General features: G+C 40.4%; 1 protein-coding gene across 1 annotated transcript; it reads left to right on the top strand.

The window, feature by feature from the left end:
• Window positions 1-1,826: 1,826 nt before the first annotated feature.
• On the top strand, window positions 1,827-22,799 carry RAB38 (RAB38, member RAS oncogene family; the record flags this gene model as incomplete). Its single annotated transcript, XM_084272534.1, has 3 exons — window positions 1,827-2,082; window positions 10,929-11,209; window positions 22,647-22,799. Exons 1-3 carry the CDS (start codon window positions 1,878-1,880, stop codon window positions 22,797-22,799), a joined length of 639 nt encoding a protein of 212 aa, XP_084128660.1. The 5' UTR covers window positions 1,827-1,877.
• Between the last annotated feature and the right edge of the window lie 312 nt (window positions 22,800-23,111).

Here is a 23,111-nt window from a genome sequence, read left to right as displayed (position 1 = left end):
CATGCACAGTTTTCTGAGCACTGGCCATCATCAAAGAGGAATAAAGGATCAAATGTAATTTCAGCCTCATCCAAAACACCAATTTTGTCATTTTCTAACCTGCAAAACCCTCTTAGCCTGGTTTGTTGTTTTGGTTTTATTTGTTGGAGGAGGTTTTTTACCTCCCAAATGGGAAAACTTCAACTTTAGAGGGGAATTGTGAGTGCTTAGAAGTGCTTGGGTATTAGACCCTCTCCAAAAATGGCAGTGCTGTGAAGGTGAGATTCACAGACCAAACTTTACTAGTAGTAACTACAAGCTTGAATCGTGCAAAGACAGTAACTGATTGGAGTGAACTGGTTTGCTTCTCAAATTGTAGTCTTTGATGATGTCCAGAGCTAACAAGCCCTTTAAAATTTTCTTTCTAATCAGAGGGATACAAATGACAGCTTCTTTTCGGGAAGATAATTCAACTTATTGACAAAAGACCTCTTATTAAAAATAAGAGTTTCAAGAAAAATAGAGTTTCAATGAAAACAAGACATTTTTCTCCTCAAATTACCCATTCCACTTTGTGTACATGCACAAACTTTAAAGTTTGAGTTTAAAGACTGATTATAAAAGATTGCATAACATGAGTGTTCTGAATTCTTTGTCTACGAAAATCCAGTTTTTTGGATAGATGACAAATTTCTAATGCCATTTCAGTGCACATTTGGGTAAAAAATCCATCAGATTAGAGTTCAGTAAGTTGAAAATGTGTTTTCATTTTATCAAGATCATCAATAAAATGTAAACATCATTCATGGATGAGTTTCACGCGATATTAAAATCCTGGGGGTTTGCTATCAAAGCTGTTAAAAGAATCAAACACCTCTAGGCAATGGATAGGGGACTCCAGCTAAGCTGCCTCGCTGAAACTGTCACCGTGTTCTTCATTTAAAATATAGGGTCAGTCATGTCAGTGGAATGTTTTACTCAAATGTGTTCAGTTGTTTGCAAGTTAGATATCATTTATTTTGGAAATGAGAGGGCTGCTGAGACACTGGCATTCATGGGCTCTAATGCTGTTATGCTTTCATAACTTCTGATTATCGGAGTCATGGGATAAATCTGGATTTTTTGCATTGTAGAGGCTAGTTGTATGAAAAAAACAAAGCATAAGCTGTGTGCTGCATTCAGCAGATGTGTGTGTGCGCTTACAGACAGACCATCACGTTTATGAATTTTAAAAATATGTATCTGTTAAATTCATAGAGTCCTCCTATGTCCTAAGACACATGTAAAGATGCTTTATACTGCTGTAATTACCACTTCTAGAGATATACCTGCATTTGCACTGACCAAATCACATCCAAAGTTAAAGTCACACTGGTTTAGTTTTTATACTTTAATGGAGGTATGAAACGTCTGATAAAGAGACTTCTGCTTTTTTTGCAGTGGCTGTCATTCTAAAGATGTCTGGAAAAAAGGAGAGGGATGATAAACTGTCACCAAGAAGACAATGATTATAAAAAAGCAAGTAAACTAGTGCACAACAGAAACACTGCCCTTCCAGCAAGGAGTGAAACTGGGAACAGGGCTGTGGTGTGAATTTTCCTGCAAAGTCCTTAGTAACCAGACTAATCCCAGACACACCTCGTGCTGACCTTTACACACACACATGCACAAAACTTTCTGGGACACTTTCTTCCCCCAGTCACTTGCTTACTTCATCTCCCAGCAGGGCTGCCTGCTGGACCTGGTGATCCTGCTTCCGTACAAAGGGAAAGAGCCTCCACCTACCTTCTCTCCTTCCCTCCCTGGTTCCTCACTCCCTCTCTCCCCCTCGGGCTGGCAGGATTCCTCGGGCAGAGCATGCAATCAGTTCGCAGGGAGCAGCCGCAGCCACAGGAAGGATGCAGAAGCACAATCAGAAGGAGCACCTCTACAAGCTGCTGGTGATCGGGGACCTGGGAGTGGGCAAAACCAGCATCATCAAACGCTATGTCCACCAGAACTTCTCCCCCCATTACCGGGCCACCATTGGGGTGGACTTTGCCTTGAAGGTGCTGAGCTGGGATGCTGAGACTGTGGTACGACTGCAGCTCTGGGATATTGCGGGTGAGTACAGAGGAGGACACTTTGCTCCATTAATTAGTCCGGAGACAATGCAAACTACAGACCCAAATTCGTTTGGATTAATCCTTACGTTAGAAGCTACCAGTGGTGAGGGAGAGGAGATTGAAGGGGTCAAACTTCAAGGGCAGATTGACATTTTGGAGCTTCCCTAAAGCCACCAGACCCTAAGCAAGGGATGTAAGCGTCTGATTTTTCTCCCAAGCCCTCAGACACATGCAGCGACACGGGCACCTCTCTCCAACAGCCCTGGTTCTTCCCCTACAGCTGCCACTGTTTAGCTTCCCTCATTAGACTAATAGGTCTCCATAAGATGGGAAGGAGAACAGCAAGAATTTCCTGTTACATCTATTTAATTTGGTGGATGAGTGATTTAATAAGAGAGTTAAAATTCTTTTTATAGTTTTAAAAAAAAAAGGAAAAGGTATCACTGAGTTACTTTATAGCAATACTTTCCTTCTTCCTTTCCTCCCTCTCTCTCCTCCTTCCTGCCTTCAGCCCAATGAAATGTAAACACTTTCTGACATGCTTTGAAAGGAGAAGTGTTTCCATTTGGCAATAATCCTGGTTGTTAAAAATGTATTTACTCATGTTTACTTGTACTTACTCCAACATCAAGCAAAAAAAAGATAATATAATTTACTCTGCGCGGGGAGAAAAGGGATAAAGAATTCCAGCTATCCTTGCATGCTTACATAATTAAAACCCACCAAATTTGACATTGTTGCTGTCAGTGCTTCAGCTTTTTTATATCTGGCTTCCAAGTAGAACCACAGCTTTTTGTTTTGCTATCCCTATTGCTAGAATCTAACCGTTGCTGTTCAGTCCAGTTTATCTTGATGGCATATTTCACATGCTGTAAGTTATCACTTTTCATTTAGTGTGTGTAGGAATCCAAGGGCAGCTGCAACACAAGAGTTTACAAGTAAAAAGGAGGGTGTTTTAAAAGCTCAGTTAAAATTCATAAGTTGCTTCTGTTAAGTAAGAAACAGAGGTGAAAACCGTGTCAGCTGTTAGGCAACTGTGCCAGCCCGTGGCCTGAGATGTGGGTTCAGTGATCGAGTCTGGACCAGCATCGCGTAAAACTAGTGAAATGAGAACATTCTTGACATTCTTATCATCGGAGGGAGTGCCTTTCTTCTCCAGTTAGCTGCCTCATGTCTGAGCTCTGAATTTGGCACCAAGGTACTAAAACTTATGCAACAACACTGCTTTATGCAAAACATGCACAACCTTGTCTTTTCTTCACATCGCTATAGTCTTGTGGTTTTATGATATTAACTACGTGTATGCTCAGTTTTCCTTGTTAAAGGTTGGGACAGTGGGGAGAGCATTGCTTTTGTTGCTCACCACCAACCAGTTATAACCAGAAATACATAGACATCCAGCAAAACTTCAAAAAAACCCCATATTTAATAGTAAATTCTGAAGGCATCAGGGACTTGAAGAATGTATTTGCATGCCTTGTTTCAGAGATTTATTGCACTACTAATCATGTGCTGGCAGATCATATGATGTAGCTTTCAGTCAGGCTGCAGAAGCAATTACACCAAGTTGTAGTACTGAATGACTAGCGTGCTTTCGGAGTTATCACACATGACAGAGAGAATTACAACATAGTACTAAATTTCATATGAATCGCTCAATTCAGAGCATCTCTGTGAAGGTCAAGACAGTGGTCGGTAATAAAAAGAGTTGCTGTCTCATTTTCATGACTTCTATGAGAGGAGCTTTAGCTGTTGATGGCTGCACATAGAAACTGAGTTCTGTAAGCAGTGCATTGAATTCAGCCCAGCATGGTGCTGGCACAGGAACTATCAGATAGAACATATCTGTCTAGTGAAAAAAAAAGTAGTTTAAAAATGAAAGCAAAGTAAAACCGATTAGAAATATGGGGGAAATGGAAAAGTTTTATCCTGGCTGTGGCTGGTCATATATCGCCACTTGCAAAGTGGAAATGTGTGACGATGTGAGGGGAGGGAGGAAAATAAAATCTCCAGTCTCAGAACATTTTCTCTCTTTTGGCAGAATTTCTATTATTATGTCATGTTCATTTTGGGGGGTATAGCAATAAAATTTCAGTCTCTAACCAGGCTGAAGGATGTTGGTTTAGCATTTAGGACATCTTGAGTTGAAGCAAATGCTGCACAGAATCATCATAGAATATTCTGAGTTGGAAGGGACCCCTAAGGATCATCGCGTTCAACTCCTGGCTTCACACAGGGCCAGCCAAGTCAGAGCATGGGACTGAGGGCATCATCCAGATGCTTCTGGAACTCAGTCCAGCTCAGTGCTGTGACCACTTCCCTGAAGACCCCATTCCAGTGCCTGACCCCCCCCACTCAGTACAGAACCTCTTCCTAACGTCCAACCTAAACCTCTCCTGTTGTAACTTCATGCCATTCCCTCAGGTTCTATCCCTGGTCACCAAAGAGAGGAGATTGGTGCCTGCCCCTTTGCTCCACCTTGTCAGGAAGCCATGGACCACAATGAGGTCTCCCCTCAGCCTCCTCTTCTCCAGTCTGAACCAACCCAGGGACTTCAACTTCTCTTCATAAGACTTCCCCTCCAGAGCCTTCTCCATCTTTTTTGCCCTCCTCTGGACACTCTTCAAGAGTTTTGTGTCCCTCTTGTACTGTGGCACCCAAAACTGCCCCCTGGACTCGAGGTGAGGCCGCCCCAGCACAGTGTAGATCAGAACAATCCCCTCCCTAGACCAGCTGGCCATGCTGTGCTTGATGCACCCCAGGATGTGGTTGGCCCTCCTGGCTGCCTGGGCACACTGCTGGCTCATGCCTCTCGTCCCTCAGGACGGCTGGCCTCCAGCTTCTGATCCCCCAGTCTGTATGTGGAGCCAGGGTTGCCCCTTCCCAGGTGCAGAATCCGGCACTTGCCCATGTTAAACTTCACACTGTTGGTGATTGCCCAGCTCTCTGATCTGTCCAGGTCTCTCTGTAAGGCTTCCCCACCCTGAACAGAGTCAGTAGCTCTTCCCAATTTGGTGTCAACTGCAAATTTACTTAAAACACCCTCTAGTCCTGTGCCCAGGCTGTTTATGAAAATGTTAAAAAGAACTGGACCTAAAATGGAGCCCTGGGAAACCCCACTTGTGGCTGGCTGCTGGCCAGATGTAACCCCATTCACTATCGTGTATGTGTATTATATGTGTGTGTGTTTGTGTGTGTATAAATATATATGTAGAGGTATAGTTTCAGCTCTAACAACCCCTTGTCCCCCTCCATTATACAGTAATAATTTTCTCAAAAGTGTTTTGAGTAAAAGTGGTGTCAAGCTTATTTACATTATTAGTAGGATGCACATACATGATGACTTCATGGGAAGAGTGACATACTGCAGCTGTGGTAGGACCACACAGTTTACCCTTACTAAGACTTAAGAGGAAAAAGCAAATTTAATTCATCTAGTGCCATCTAATTTCATAGTCGAATGTAGTTTATATTTCTGTAACATAATTTTCTGTATTCTTTAAAATGGTAAATAATACTATAGTAAGATCTAATAGCTAAATGCTGAAAAATGAGGATAAAATTTTTAAAATAAGTCAGGGGTAAGATAGGTTCTGCATCTAACATCATTATATTAATTTGAATTTTTTAAACAGATAATATATTCCTGAAGCAATGGATGTTAAACAGGAATAATTGGACAAGGCTTCACAGTTTATGATGTTATGATATCTGTAGCAACACACTGGCAGTAAAATTATGAATTTATGTCTGATCCAGTGAAATGTCTAAAGTGTCAAGAGAATGAATTGTCACTATTCTGTGTGGGAGGACATGTACATCTTAAAATTCTCCTTGGCTTTAATATCCTCCCAACAGTTCCATTTGTGTCTCATTGAATGTCCCGAATTCTCACTTCTGGTGTTTCTGTCCCTCAAAGTGTGCCATCACCTTTACTGCCCTGTGATATATCTTTAAACCTTGCTCCTCAGTGTTTTGGGGTTTTTTGTTGTTGTTTCCTTATCTTTTCTGCTGCCTCTGTGTGAGCGTCCTTTAAATTCATTAACAGATTTTTAGAAGGAAAGCTTTAAAAGAAACCCTTAATCATATGGGACCAAGGCCGCCATGGTGGGGGTGGGCCTGCAGATGCAGGCTGGGACCGCTTTTGAAGAAACCAACTACTGCAGATGGCAGATCCAGGTGTATTTGCTCTTCACCTCTCTGTAAGGCTGCTTTCAGTGCTGCTGTGTCTGTCTCGTGTCCACACAGCCTGGAGATTTCTCCGAAGACCAGTTTTAGCTGCAGGTTTACTGCAGGGAGCAACTCTGCGAGGGCAGGGGAGGGCAGAGCGCAGCACATCAGAGCCTTCCCCCCTCCCCTGCTACTTTTTCATATGTCAGCACCACTGTTATCCCTCCTGCTGCCTATGTGTGGGCTGGATAATTCATCGCTACCAAAAATACATGTTTCGCTTTTACAAGGCTGCTTCTCATCTCACCAAGTGCTGGGCCAATGCACTGGAGACATCTGCACCACGCCAGCAGTGAAAGAACAGTTTCATTTCCTTTCCCTGCAACGTTCACCTTCAGAAACAGCAGTCTTTGCACAGATATAGTCAAATGTCTCTGCAGTTGTCAAGATTTTAAGACTATTATGCTCCAGAAGGAGTAAATGGACTGTTCACTATTACCAGGCATAGCACATCCTCAGCGATTTAGGCTTTTAGTGGCTGCTAAGCATTGCAGTACATATGCATAAATAAGATAGTCATGGTGATTTCTAAGCTAAGTTACCTTGAAATTACTGTTCTGCAAACATGCCTAAGTCCCTGGCTGCGGTGGGTTTATTTCAGCATAGGTTTGTGGTGGGCCTGATAGTGCTGACAGCCTGCTTTTTCACGTTCTGGGGTGGTGAGCACCACCAGCCTTGCCTAAGTTTCAATCCATAAAGGCAATGACTTGAATTCAACTTGTGAAATTCAAGGGTGAAAATTATGGAAGTTGTTTTGATGGGAAAGGTAAAAAAAAAAGTTTCAATCTTCTGTGTGTCCAGCTTCTCAGTGTTGGGTAAAGTCCCCCTGTAAAGCACAGCGGTTCCCAGAAGCTTTTATCTTTTTAGGACTAGGTGTAGTGGCAAGAAGTAAAATCCATTGTAAAACTGGGAATTAGGCAGTTTTAATTGATTTTTACCTTGCCCTATATCTCTGATACTGTGGGTGCAATGCTGAAAATTATCTGAGTTCTAGCACATCATCATTAGTTTTTGTGATTTTATTAGAGATGATAGTGGTTAATGGAAATTGTAATTTTCTGCCCAAGTCATGCTGGCAGCTTTATGTGGGGTGCAGTTCTACAAACTGAAAACTCAGCTGCTTATTGCTTTATGCCATGAAATGATAACTTTCCCCGCTGCAGAGGTGCCACTGAGATGAGGATAAATGTGCAGGCAGGTGTCATTCAGACATGGAGCCCTTCCTTTTCATGGGAATCTTGTTACTTTGGCACCTTGGTCTCACTGGGTTCACTTCAAAGCTGTGTAGGATTCATTTGGTTTAACAATTAGATGCCTTATGCGGAACTGTCTGAGCATAAGCTACTTATCCTGGGCTCACCAGTGGTTTGAGCACAGATATTAAATACCTGCATTGCCTATTAAATGTCTATCCTTGCTGAGAAGATGTCCTCTAGATATCTCTTCTCAGTCTCGAACTACAAAAGGACCCTAATCTTAGATACACCCAGTTAATTTTTTTTGAACCTAAACCAGGGCTGCTGAATCCAAACATAAAGCACCATCTCAGTGGGCAAAGGCCATCAGACTCCTGGGGTTTGATGCTAGATGATAGTGGCCTTGCAAGGGATGCAGTGAAGTACAATGGGCAGATCAAACAAATATTTCACAACTCTCTGATGCTTCCATCTTCCCCAGCAGATTCTAATGTTCAAGGCTGCCTGTGAGATACCACTGAATGCCTAATGGTTGATCTATTTTCTAGTCTAATGACTGCCTAAGCCATTGTGTTACTGAAAACCTAAGGCCAGATTCTGCTATCTTTAATACATCAAACAGTCACTATTTTCAGGAGTCGTTTTGCTAAGTGAAAAAGTTTCAGGAACCTCATCTATTAAGAGAGGTATGTGTTCACACGAGGGAGAATGTTTGGAAAAAATGAGTCCTTAGGCACAATATTTAGCTCTCCAAGCACAATGCAAACACCAGATATCACTGTTTTACCAGTGTAAATTAAAGTAACACCATTATGCAAATGACATTAACTGAAAGTCCATGGTTTACAAACCATGTCTTTTTCCATTCAGAGTTGCATAATGCCTTACTTCAAGTATGTTCATCTATTAATTACAACTGATGAGGGAAACGACCATTTCAAAAAGGGTTTAGGCACCGCCAGCAGCTCCATTCTTTCTCTTTCTTTGAAGTCACTGAAAATGGAAATTGGTGAACTCTGTCCTCCTGCTTGAAGCTTTTTTTACAAATGGTGGCTTTTCTGTGCAGTGAAAAAAAACTAGGTATCTGCAAAAGCAGTTGGAAGCAGGAGGAGACATCAGTGTCCTACCATTTGTCAGAACTTTGTGGGACACTGTTAACCAGAAGGCCACATCATGAAAGCATTTTATTCTTCTAATAACTTTAATTGTTTGTGATGAATAATTTTATGCTGCAAATTAACAATATGGTTCATGTTCTATGACAACATGACCTACCTATCTTAGAGATATGTATCCAAATAAAAGCATAAGGCCCAAGTTTAGCTGTTCTTGCATCATCTGCCTCTCTTCTACAGTGCAAGCATTTCTAGAACTTTGCATGAGAACTGTAAATTATCGCTGAAATCCATTACACATCAAAGGCTAACAGTATGTGTTGCCACTTGCCTGACTGCTAAGTTTCTAGTCAGGCTTCAACTTTTTTTGAAGGTACCTTCATACAGATGAAAAGAAATTGCTCAACAAGGAGATTATTGAATAGCACATGACTCAGCCATTCATCTGATTAGCCCACTGACAAGAATCATAAGACATTTTAGTAAGCCATAGCCATTAGAAATTTTTAATATGACCTTATATTTCCCAGAAATCATGTATTTCTATCTTGTTTTATCAATGGGACACAATGTTTTGTTTAAGGTAAAAAAAAACCCAACGTGAATTTGGAGAGGAGAGACATCCACTTTTTGTTTCTGTATCATGTGAAGGGCTTCCTTCTTGCTTCAACAGCTAGTGCGTAATACCAAGGATAAACACCAGAAACAGATGGCGTTGACCCCATAAGTGCATTCAGTGCCGTTTCCATTGTGGATGGTCTAGAAGCCCAGTAATCACAGAATCATAGAATGGCATGGATTGGAAGGGACCCCAAGCATCACAGAGTTCCAAACCCCCTGCCACAGGCAGGACCACCAACCTCCAAGCCTGGATCTACACAAGGTTGCCCAGGGCCCCATCCAACCTGGCCTTGAACACCCCCAGGGATGGGGCATCCACCACCTCTCTGGGCAGCCTGTTCCAGCACCTCAACACTCTCAGCACTCTTCAGTTCTCAACACAGCCTTACATTTGACAGCACAGTTTCTATCAGATAAAACCCCTACACGTAACCTTCCTAGGGTCAGGGCTGACTGACAATCTTCTTGTCTTCCTAACACACTCAAAATTACACACAATGAGAAAATAAGGCTAGAAACAGGTTTCCATTGAATATAAAGTGTCTGTCTTCATAGCACCTTTTCTCAGCTGTGGAAGCATGTAGTTAAATACAAGAGTTGTCTTGCTCAAAGAATGCTGTGGTCGTGAGATGCTTCAGGAATTTATAATCCTTTTGTGGATCACAGCAGTAGGCATCAGTGGAAATTATCTTTTTTTTTCACTTCAAGAAAAAGTCTGTGTAATTTATTTCCTTTCTTGGAAACATTTTTTTTCCAAATTTCCCATGAAAAGAGCATATATATTAACAAACACACAGCTGATCCGCAGACCACATCCTGACGTCAAGTGTGTTAATTTTTACACTGTTAATCATATAAAATGATAGGTATTTACAAATGTCCATGTTTGAATATAATAACATATTGTTAGTTCTTCAAAAATGCTGTAAATAACTTCCCAGAAATCACTTTGAATTCAGCAACTAAACCCATAAAGCTTCTGAACAGATCTGGTGTGAAATGTCTCCTTTCCAGATCTGTTCACTGCAGCGATTCAGCTCTTCATTTTGCTACTGCTGTGATTACTTAGAACACTTTCCATGTTTGCAGGGCTTAAAATTCACCTTTATTACCTCTGTGTGTTAGTTTGCCAGTAAAAGTAAATTCACAATGACTCTAGTGCCTCGTATGGCTCCAGAGATTAATAATATTACTATTGATTGCTATCATTTGTATGAGAATGTGCAGGATCTTCTTCATGCACAAGCAGATCTATTGTGTTAGCAGTTTTGCACAAAATTCTCTGTCAAGGACCTTCCAATCTGGTATTGAGACCTTTTCTGACTCCCATTTAAAATCCTATAACATATGCTCGAACTGTCCATGGATCTAGAAACCTTGCAGCTTAAAAAGATGGTACACTGAGGTTCAAGCTTGTCGTGAAGTTATTAAATTTCCTTGGGTGATGGCTTAAATCTTCTTTTTCATGCTATACACTCTTTAATTTTCATATGAATGAGTCTAGCATGGCACTTATAATTCTTTAGGCAAAGAGTAGCTTTCCAGAGACTTGCAAAATGAAGTCCTATCTTCAGTGATGTTCTCTTAGAAAACCTACGATGCAAAATATTGACCTAGATTAAAATAAATTATTTTTACAGGGTGGTCTTTGTTTTTTTCCCCTCCTGGTTTCTTCATCACAGGTCAGGAAAGATTTGGAAACATGACCAGGGTATATTACAGAGAGGCCATGGGGGCATTTATTGTCTTTGATGTGACAAGACCTGCAACATTTGAAGCAGTGACGAAATGGAAAGAAGATTTGGACTCTAAGTTGGTTCTTCCAAATGGGAAACCTGTGCCAACAGTCCTCTTAGCAAACAAATGTGACCAGGGAATAGATGTTCTTATGAACAACGGCATCAAGATGGATCAGTTCTGCAAAGAGAATGGATTTGTGGGCTGGTTTGAGACATCAGCCAAGGTAATGTTTCCATTTCTTTTTAAATCTTTCTCCAAGTACAGAGAAGTTAGTTCCTAAAGTAATTTACACAGTTGAAATGTGTACTTTGCAAAGAAATCTTCTCTCAGTAGAATTAATTAAAGGCAAATTTGTATATCATTACATTTATGTCACACTTCGACCTTTTATTGCAAAGCAAAATATATGCAACAGTCTGAAACGAAGATGCTCAAATATGGTAGGCCAGCAGTAGGGTATGTAATGGTCATTAAGTTACTTCTGGGGTGGAAGGCGACCTTTGGCAAGGCACAAAAGTTACCTCTTATAAATGATGTTTTTCATAATTCTTAACAGTGAATATTATCTCTAAATATTTATATAACCACTTTTCCTGAGAAATGCTGATTTGACACAATAGCTTTATTGTGTTAGGATTCCAGAAAAAGTCAGTCTGTCATAGTGCTTGTACAATGCTTACTCTTATAAGCTCTTGTTCTCAGAAGCCTTTAAAAAAAAATCACATATTCAGAGAGGAAGGAAGGATCAGTGGTCAAAGTGCCAGATTAGATGCTCTGAGATTCAATTCCTTGCCTTTGCACAGATTTCCTGAAGGCCTATAAGAAAATGGAGGTAACGGATAAAAATCTGAAAGGGCATTTGGATTTTAAGGGCCCAAGGTACTCTGGTTCCGTATATCAATTTAAGATATCTCAGATAATCTCAGCACATGCAAGATTTGGAGAGCTGGCATCTGAAATATTGATTTGAAGACAACAATTAAATGTATATACAACAACTAAATGTATATTACGGTGATTATACTCTGATTATGAAAGCAGGCGTTATCATTATCAGCTCTGGGGAATGTTTGGATATTTTGAGTGTAAACAGTTTGGCTCTGGTTTGACCTAGTTTATTAGTAGACTGAAAGCCAAAGTGCTATTTTCAATTGTTTAATTTATTTTAAGCACTTTATGAAAGTTACTAAGAACCTTTGGAGTTTATCCTGTAGGAAGAAATTTGAATGAGGAACAGGTTGCCCAGAGAGGTGGTGGAAGCCCCATCCCTGCCAGGGTTCAAGGCCAGGTTGGATGGGGCTTTGGGCATCCTGGGCTAGTGGAGGGTGTCCCTGCACATGGCTGGAAGGGAACTAGATCTTTGAGGTTCCTTCCAACACAAACCATTCTATGATTCTATGATTCTCCTTGTATTTTACCTTTCTGGTCCTGACACCTTCTTTAAGTATTAGTATTTAAAAGAAGTCCTGCTTGTGATCAGCAGAAACGACAGCAAGTGACTAGCAGCATGTCCTAGACTGCCTCAAGCACTGCATGAACTCTGAGCTGAGATTGTAGCCTTGCAATACTTAAATGGGGAAAGATGGCAACAAACTATTTAATAAGGTCTGTTGTGATAGAAGAAGTAATGACATTATACAAAAAGAGGGTAGATTTGGCGAGATAAAAGGAAACCATTTTTTACAATGAGGGTGGTGAGGCAATGGAAAATGTTACCTGGAGAGGTGGTAGATGCTCCATCCCTGCAAACATTCAAAGTCAGGTTGGATGGAGTGCTGAGCAACCTGATCTAGCTGAAGTTGTCCTTGCTCACTGCAAGGGGATTGGACTAGATGATTTATAAGGGTTTCTTACAACCTAAACTATTCCCTGATTCTCTGTGATCGGTGTATTTGGTTTCCTACTGAACGGCTCTCAGAACTACTCACTGTTTCTTCAAAATGCCATTTTGGTGTAAATCAGTGTGTAAATTATCTTGCTCTACAAACAGGGTACTTCCCATTCCTGCATGTGCAGGACCTGGCTTGATTTCAGGTCTGTGGTTTTCTGCTGGATGAGGCCACCAGAATGCAGTGTTCCAGTCTAGAATAACCTAACATTTGCTATGGACAGTGTATAGTTCCGGTTAAAGAAAGAGGCCAAGATCTCTAAAATTGGCTTCTTCATTATAATTATGGCAGAGAGCTAGCTATTCCAGAAAAAAACCCACAACACAAAACACCTCAGAGAGTGAAGCATTTGGAATGGCAGCTGTCAGTAGAAGATGTGGAAAGTTAGGGGATTATTACAGAACTATTATTATTATATATTATTAACACATATTATGGTACTTTTGAATATTCTGTTAGTTGTCTTTCAGGTCACAAATAATATGAAATATCTGGTTGTGAGTACTTAGGATCCAGTTCACCAGTGATGTGTAGCACTCTGTGGCTGTTTTCTTCAGCTTCTTAATTTCTGACGTGTACATGAGTCTACATTTCCTGGGGACAAGAACTAGTTCACTGAAAACTGAAGCCTGAGGGCAAAACCACCCCAAAAATCATGTGGAGAAAATGAATAGCAGATTGTTTTAAAATGCCTGCATCTAAAAGAGTTTGAAAGAGAGTGAGAGGGAACAGGATGGACCCTTGTTTAAAGGGTACAGTGATATAGTTTCATTATTTTAGGTTTGAATTAGCAAAGTCATGCAGCTGCTCACTGCTCTTTGGCCTATGAGAAAGGAATCTGTACCATGAATTCCATACACCAGTCCCCAGAAAGCACCCCTCCATTGCTTGAAAAGAACAGCCACATTTATTTTGCAAAGGGTTGTAGGTCATTGCAGAGAATGAACATACAAACAATTGAGCGGTTTTGCTGTGATGATGGAGCCAGATTTGGGCAGAACTATGGAAGTATAAAGGCCATGTAAAGTGTTAAAAAATTACAACAGCGGAAAAGTTTTCCAAGTTTTTCCAAGTCACACAGAATTAAGATTTGAGTTAGTTTAACCATAGGAAATATGTAGATTCTTCTTACCTTATTTAACTCAAAACCCAACCAGCCCTAAGGTTACCAGTGAAATCATGTAGAAATAGAAAGGAATCCAGCTGTAACAAGACTTATCTTCAAAAACCACTGTGAAGGGAGCCATGAGACTTGAGGACACATGACTTTGTTGTCAGACTGTTCTCTGCTGCTATAGAATAAAGGCTAGGAACTGTTATTCTGCCCTCCCCACACCTGTTTTCCACACAGAATTGAGGCTCCTGACGCTAAAATGATGAAAAGAGGAGTTAATTCTGCTAAAGATGGTAGAATAACAACATTTAGGCTAAGTTAGCTCAATTTCCCCACATGGCCCTAGTTCTGAACCTATGCATTTGTTCTAAACAAAAGTTATTATTTGGGCTATTTTAAAATATTGGATGGTACATGTATCTGGTGTTCTTTCAGCCTAGGGCATTTTAAATAATTGAACTCAGGTCTGGGGAATATAAAAACCTATGTTTGCTATAGAGAATAGAAACTCTTTTTAAGGAATAGAAACTTTTCTGAAGCAGAATAACACTGACAGAGAAATCATCATATTGCAGCTAGCGATTTTAGCAGTTCAAATAAGTAATAACTCTCTTTTGCGGTATCCTGGAATAATTAGATCTCCAGAGGTTTTCTGGAGACGTGCTTGGAAATGTTATAGCCTTCAGAGCAAACTGAATATGATTTATGCATTTTGGAAAAACAAAGGTGACTACTTTTAAAAATATATCTTTTAGGTCTGGTTGCCTCGCAGAAAGCAGCTTGCTATATATGTACCTACCATATTTCAAGCTGTCAATGATTTGGAATTTTTGTCTGTAGCACTGGCAGATTACACCAGAAAGCATCACTGTACTATTCCCTAGTGTTGTTTTTCTTAAGTTAACAACTTCAATATAAAACATTCGGGCCACTTAATGCATTCTTATGTATTAGTTGTGATTCCTACATTACTCTAAAGGAAATACTCAGTCTTTTTCAATCTTCTGCTTCCTGATAAAATAGAGGAATATGTTCTGATAGTTTGCCATTTAAGAAGGGTCTTGTTGGGCAGCAGCACAAGCAGTATAGTCCTAAGTTATACATATCACCACATGTCCAGTGGAGACTCTGGTCTCTAATATTTAGTTTGCTCATCTTGATTGCAGTCTCAAAGGCACATCCCCAGATATTCAGGAAATAGCCTCTAGCAGTAAATTCTTTAATAATTTTCATGACCACAACTATTGTGAAAGATGCACTTTTTCAAAGGGAAGAAATTTCTCCTTCCTGTCACACACTTAATTATCCAGCATGTGGCTGGAGTAGCTGGGAGCTCCACTCACATTTCAAAGCCTTTAAACTGTTTTCACCATTCCTGATTCAAAGAGATGAGCTTTTGACTCGGATTAGAAAAGCAGCAATCTCAAGCTTATTATCACTTTATAATGAAAACGGAACTTGTGCATCAAAACAGGCAAGTCAGGCAAAACTAAATGTGCTCGAAAATACCTTCTTCAGAAACAACTCGAAATACCTTATGACTAACCATAGCTGTGCTGTGATTATGCCTGAGTTCCTCTTTTCCCTCCTGTAATTCTGCTGTCAGTAATGCAGAATTAGGTGAAAAGACATTCACTTTTTATCCAAATTGCCCAGAAGAGCTGGAGCTGTGCTTTTCAGGTCCTTACCAAACAAGGCTAAGCACACAGCTCACTGTCTGCTGTTCATTGTGGCCTGGAGAATGAATGAGCAGAGTCTCTGGGCTATTTAGACACAGATAGGAGGAAGTTATAGAATCTTTCCTCCTCTTGGATACAAGGATAATAAGGTGTCTTTTGTGCAGCTTTTGTCTGACAGGCAACCCACAGGGTGTCATACTTCTCAAAGATGGACAAGGAATCAGAAGTCTTATTTGTCACTGATCTTCTGAGTGACCTTCAGAAAGTCGCTCTCTGCTCTGAGCCAGCCTCTTCATCCATAAAGCAAAGACATCAATTCTGCTTGTCTTACCAGTGAGCTCTGTGCACAATCTCAAGTTCAACAATCCCTTATTTAAATCAGAGACTCTTTTTTTTTTTTTTCCTGACTGGAAGAATTATTATGAAAGTTGAAAAACACAAGCTATACTGTAGACTTGCAGAGGAACAGGGTATGTGTTTTCAATTTCCATAAAGACAAACAAGGTTTGGACATGTATTTGATTTAGGCTGACATGCTACAGCTAATCTGCAGATCTGAAACCAAAGCGATCTATTTGAGACTGCCAGGCCCAGTTAGGGATGTGTAGCTCCCTACATTGTCTCTTTAGTTCACTCAAAAAAGGTCTAACCAATCTCACCATACAGAGCCTTAGAAAATATTTCAGCTTCTGCCACAATCCAAGAAATGAAGCTCACACCTAAGGCAGAAGCTTTCAGTGCAGATATACAGTCCCTCCATGCAGAATCCTCTGTAGAGGTTGTTTCTTGTAACTAAAAGAGTTGTGTCAGATCATCCTATAGGTATTATAGCTGTGCTATAGCTTCCTGGGTAACTTTTATCAGATAATTTATATAAGTTCTGCCAAAAAGCTGGAAATTGAGGTCAGACAGGACCTACGAGGTCTATTAGCCCAACAATTTTGTTGCAGAATATCCAACCAGCTCTAAGAATTTAATTACAGAAGTTATCTTGTTCTTAGGATCGCAGTCACAGCAGTTCACATCCATGAATTTCATGTTCATGCACCTGAAAGGCTTTTAACTTGTATGGTTGTGTTTTCCTGGGAAGGCAACCCCAGCAGTACAGCACAACATCTTAATAAGGCTTTGCTGCCAGCGGTTTCCAAGGGAGCTCTGCTGAGGAAGCATGTGGAGCCATTCCCTCAGATTGCTGGCTCCAGTGTTAAAACATCTTGAAAGTCATATCCCTCCTCCTGGATTTTAGAGCATTATAGAAATAAAATGCAGAAACTGTGTGATTCTCAGAAGGTTCCTACCTAATACCAGGATATTTCAGAATCTGTAAATGTTTACTTAGGGGAGGTTGATTTCCCTTAACTTCAGTAGTAGAGTCTAAGGTCATGTCTCTAAGCAGCGTTGGCTTGGGCCTCCCCAAGTGCCCATGTTAGGTAGTGTCCATGCATGTTGTTCTGCACACTGATTTTCAAGGTAAGACTCAGAAGCATCAGGATTACTCAGACAAAGAAAAGAACCCAAATGTAGAAAAGGTGCAGTTTTATACCAGAAAAGAACCAGACAGACAAATCTGAGATATCTGCATGACAAAGAAAGAAGAGTTTTGTTTGGAAGAGGCACAGGCCCATAAAACTAGCAAAGGCTTTTTTTTTTTTTTCCTCTGCAAAGAGCTAAAAGGCAGTCGAGTCTGAGGGGATTTATTTCATACATTAAAATGGAATGCTCTAATGTTAACATCCTGCATATGCATTAGAGCTGACAGTCAGGGGCAAAGCAATCCCGAATGCAAGGAAGCTTGCTAAGCCTACGTATTGCTTTGAGACACATTTAGTAAAGCATTTATTTTCCCTTTAGTTGATTGTTGCATTGCAGGACTATGTTGTTTCCCACAGCAATATGTTCAAAGGATTTAAATCATGCAACAATACTTCCCTGCCCTAAGTTGCAATCCTTTCTCTAAAACTGCCCTTTGGAAACAGACATTTGAAGGCGATCTATCTACAAAGCAAATGGCAGTTTCATTTCTGTCTTCCAGTGTTCCTTTCTGCCTTTCAGAGATTGCTCAGAGTTCTTTTCTTTGCCTTGCTTTGGTGATAAAGAGTGGCATGTGTTGGTTTTCACTTTTGCATTCTTTCTTGAGGGGTCAAGAGAAAGACCAACTCAAGTATAGAGCCATCCTCACAGGAGCTGGGTTCAGGTTGTTGCTCTGACAGGTGTTGGCACGTTGATGTAGGGTAAATCACTTAGGGCTGGATTCACAACTTTGGTTTTGCATCACTGTTTGTGACAGTATCTCTTGGGTACTGGAACTTACTGAGGCACAAAGACCACAGAAATGTGTTAGGAACCACAGGGTGAGGGGAGATGCCCGGGATAGGGTCTCATAAAAGCTAGCAGCCTAAATCAGGTTGTCATTGTAAGTAGAGCAAAAACAGGGAGAACTGATAGCAACAGAGACACTGTAGAGTGGGTGAGATACTTTCTGATCGTGCAGTAAAAACTCTCCTACCTTCCCCAGCCTTGAGAAAGAGAAGTTTTATGTTCTTAATTTACCATGAGAAGACTTAAACCTATGTCATCTCCCACTCTCCAGCTAACTACCATGTGCTGGACCAGCTTTCAAGCAGGTTCTTCTATCTGGGGCTCTGCTTTTTCTCCATTTGAGAAATAGCCATAGCAGCACTTCCCTATCACAGGAAGATGCTGTGAAGATAAACACGTGAAGGATGCAGTGCTGAGTAATAGCAGCCTTAAAAGTAGTTTAAGTAGACAGATCATCCCCAGTGTTTGGAGAACTGTGAAGGTAAAAGTGATGTCAGAGAAGGCTGGGAAAAAAACAAAAGCTACAGCACTATAGATGCATTTAGCACCATGGCAAGAGCTAGATAAGCCCTGAGCATTTCCATGTTCAGAAGTGGCTCTAGCAAGGATACGGACTAGACCTCTCAGTATGATCTAAAGAATTTGCTCAGAACATGAAAGGAAGTATGGACAAGATGAGACGAGAGGACATGAGAGGAGAAAGAGGAGAGGGATAGGGAAGGGAAGGGAAGGGAAGGGAAGGGAAGGGAAGGGAAGGGAAGGGAAGGGAAGGGAAGGGAAGGGAAGGGAAGGGAAGGGAAGGGAAGGGAAGGGAAGGGAAGGGAAGGGAAGGGAAGGGAAGGGAAGGGAAGGGAAGGGAAGGGAAGGGAAGGGAAGGGAAGGGAAGGGAAGGGAAGGGAAGGGAAGGGAAGGGAAGGGAAGGGAAGGGAAGGGAAGGGAAGGGAAGAGTTGGAACTACAGCAGTCATCACACACAATTCCTGTGGTGTCTTGTGTAGAACAAAAGCTATATGGGAGATGACAGTCAAGGCATTTCAACACAGAGCCTACCGAAAGACATAATTTCACTCTGTTGTCTCACCTTTATTTTCTTTCTTTTTTTAGGCAAAATTTGGGCTGTATCCATGTTTCAGTACAATCAGTAATGTGCCTGTGATTGTTGCTCTCTGTCCAACCTTATGCTCTGATTGTTGGTTTCTTTGTATTTGTTGGGTGGATTCTCATCTGCTCCGTTTTCTCTCTCCTTGCCTTTCAACACCTCCTGCTCTCTAAAATTACCAGGTCTCTGGGTGTCTGTGTTTGGACAGTAGATTGCCTTCTACCGTCTGCAGCTGCTTCACAGCCTAGCAGATACAGATTTTGAATTTTTTTTTTTTTTTTTTTTTTTGTAAAACACACCATAGGAGGAGAGGTGCAGAAATCAATATTTCATTAGACAAACCAGAATGCAGCCATGTCTGATCCACAGACCTGACACACAGGGTAGATGCCATTGGATCGGGGTTGTAACAAAAGGCAACCATAGCATCAGAAGGGAAGTGGCCAAGGCATAGAGCTGGGACAGCTGAAGTTGTTTTGATGGTATGAGCACAGTCTCCGTGCAGCGAGGGACTTAATGTGTCACTTCTTATCCATACCACATACCAGTTTTCATCTGAGCCATGGGAGAAGGCTGGGGCTAGCCACCAGCTCAGAAAGCTGTCCTGCCTGCCGGGGTCACCCTTTCCTTCCTCCCCTTGTGCCCTGGCAGAAATTTTCATCTGTACAGCGTAGATGGTTCATATAAATGTTCGGGATAAAAAACCACCTTTGATCCAACACACACTATGGACAGGACATTTTATTCCTTTCCTCTCATACAGAACAAAAGACAGAATTTATTTGCACGGGGGCAAATGACAAATCCTTGCAAACCAGCATGTTTTGCTTAAAGAAGTCACATAATTTCAGCAGGCACATCTGAAGGGATGGTACCCTGGCAGAGGGGAAGGTAGGCTTGGTTTGAAAGCAAATCTCTGTTCAGGTGGAGTGGCCAGAGCAGGGGATGATGTAGAATAGAATATTTAGAATATTTTCAGTGGGAAGGAGTTTACATTAATTATCAAATCCATCTAGTGATCATCTCTAGCTGTATCTAATCCCACTTCAAAGATTCAGTAGATATGGGCAGCCATCTACCATGGAAACAACAAATCCAATCCAAAATTCAATTAACAAATAAATAAAGAATATGCGTCAAAATTAATAAATAATTTCATTAAAAATGAGAAAGAGCAATTCAGAAAAAGAGAAGCTTTTCATTTCCATACTGCCAAAGTGAAATATTTTGACTTTTCATGTCAAAACAATACTTGCATGTTTAAATTGGTCTTCTTCCCCAAAAATGTTACAGAGCTTTAAAAAGAGGTTTAATAATCCGTTTTTGCTTTGGGTTGAGTTCTACCTGAAGTAAAGCAGCACTATAGTTTCCTTCTGAATTTTTAGGCTCGTGTCTGACACATGGACTTCCATGGACCTGGGGGGTTGAGGGATGTGCACCTATACTTATCCTATGCTTTTTTGGGCTTGGGTTCCTTCCCCCTTTCCCACTCTTTTAAAATGATGATCATAAGCCTCTGATTTAGGGGGTTTCTGTTTATCTATCTGAACATTAATCAGTTTAGGCACAATCTCAGATTGTCACTAAGATTACTGAGAAAATGCATGTTGTCATCCCAAGAGGGAAGCAGCACAGGGACAAATGAAACACTTATCAGTCCATTAATAAAGGAAAACACAATGCAAAAGATTTTTAAATGTGTCCTTTTGTTCACTTAATCTATTTTGTCTTCAGCTTTCTAAGCAGTACTAAGAGATATTTTTCATTGTCTAACTTTTCTAATAAAATTTCACAGTTTTCTGAAAAAGGCTTTTGGTGCGTGCTTGAGGAATTTGCTTGTCTGGTCTGAGAGAGACATGTGATGCAGTAACATTTGAACATCTCAGGACAGAGCTGATTCCCAGCTCATTATTTCTTTCTAGGGGTCAGTGTGTAAATGGCTTGCCTAAAGATCTGGGCTTTTACTATTAACTGATATTCTTTACATGTCAAATCTGAATATTCATCTTCACTTGTGTAGTTGAGGAAACCTGTGAAATCTTGGCACTAATGAACATTTTCAGCGAGATGCCTAGATTTCAGCTCTTTACTGTAGTGCAGAATGATGGTCAATGGAGTTTGTGGAGCTTTGCCATTGATTTCAGGGGGATTAGAAATCAACCTCGCAGAATCCATTCCTTCAGCTTTTAATCTTCATATAATTGTACCATCTGTATTGAAACACACACACATGAACTTTGGTTTCCTTATAGCTGAACTTCATACATAAACTTCTCATCTCACTATTTTTGAACATATACATGCAAAAAAACCTGTTTCACAAATTAAATTTTGCAGGTTATATTATTAGTGATGCTGAGTTAATGCTAAGCATTTGCTGAAGGTAGACTTGTGTGCGTGGTTGTTTATGGTCGCACTGTAAAAGGCTCCAGATTCAGCTTGGAAACCCAGGTCAGTCTTAAATTGCAAAGAAGACGATAATATTTGTGGAACAAGAACAGTTTGTGCATATATATATATATATATTTATATGTGCTTCTCTACTTGTGTATGTGGGGGTGTGATATGATTTCCCAGAAGATTGAATCATAGAATCATAGAATTGAAGCTAGAGCAAAGTTTGCATCACCTGTCATGTAGAATAAGTAATCAATGTCTTTGATTACTACAGTGTCTCTTATGCCAGAGAGCCTGATTTTTCATTCCAAACATACTGGTGGCTGTCACTGACAAAAAAAATCCTTACTCAGTATTACTGCTTATTTTATATGCTGTGCTGAGCTGTGTCTCACCAATCCGGCTGTTTCAGCTTTGCTTGTTCTACAGAGTAAGGGGTGCTGCAAGTTAGATGTGCTGTTGAAGTAAGGCATGTGTAGAAAAAGACGTGCTTTGCCTTTCCTCGTAAACCCTCACAGTGAGGATTTCTGTCTTCCAAAGCAAACCAATGGTGATGCAGCTCATCTGAAGCCGTACGTTGGAGATAAGTCAGCCTCAGTGAAAGAATAAGTAAGAACTCCAAATGATACAGAGCTTCTTTTATTCATTTTTTAATAACTTGAGGTTGTGTCATTCGTTCCATGAATCTGGTTCATCACAGGTTTTCTTGTGAGCATTGTATACAGAAAACTTCCTGAAATGATAGAAGAGGTGTTAAAAAGTAAGTCCTGTAGTTGCTGAGAGATAATAATTTGAAAAGCAAAGTAAACGTTATTCAAGCAGTGAAATAGGGACTCTAGAGCTTTACTTCAGGCATCTGTCTTTAACATCCCTCTGGCATTTGTTTAGCTTATTGAAGCAATCAAATTGCCGATAGTTTGGGGTAATTTCAAATGAACTCTGCATATAATTTAAAGGAGATATGAATCATAATGTATAGATAAATCCTAAATAACTTAAAAACTACAGTGAGCATTATTCAATACAGTCAATTTTTGAAAGTTGTTTATTAAGGAAAGTAAACTTTTGATGTTTCCTAGAGAAAAGTTTAATTATACACAGGAAATATGTGGCATGGTGTAATTAATATTGACTAATCAACCACTCTTTCTCTTTCACTTGCAGGAAAATATAAACATCAATGAAGCTTCCAGATGCTTGGTGAAACATATAATTGCAAGTGAGAGTGATCCAGTTCAGTCTATTGAACCAGATATTATAAAACCACACTTGAATTCCTCCAAGATTGTCAGTTGTTCAGCTTGCTTTAAATCCTAAGAGACTTCCAGACTATTAAAAGAGCTGAACAACTATGATTCACAATGTATACTTTATCCAATGTACCAAATATGCCCAGATTGTCCGTAAGCAGATTGCCATTTTCTCAAAAATATACTTACATTTTTCCATCATTTTTGACAGCTAAAATTTATTACGAGCTGTTCATTGACAGCAACTATTCAATAAACTGTCTTTGGCTACTGGTCAAATAAGACTCATGGTAACGGCTGTGTTTTCCCAGTTGGGTAGCACCAACATCGATATCAAAACCTATTTCTTTGCAATTTGTTTTATGAAAGCTTGTATTTG

The sequence above is a fragment of the Gallinula chloropus genome, assembly GCF_964237585.1.
Source record: "Gallinula chloropus genome assembly, chromosome: 1".
In the NCBI taxonomy this organism is placed as follows: Eukaryota; Metazoa; Chordata; class Aves; order Gruiformes; family Rallidae; genus Gallinula; species Gallinula chloropus.
The sequence above is the reverse complement of the archived record's forward strand: the minus strand, read 5'-3'. Positions and strand labels throughout refer to the sequence as shown.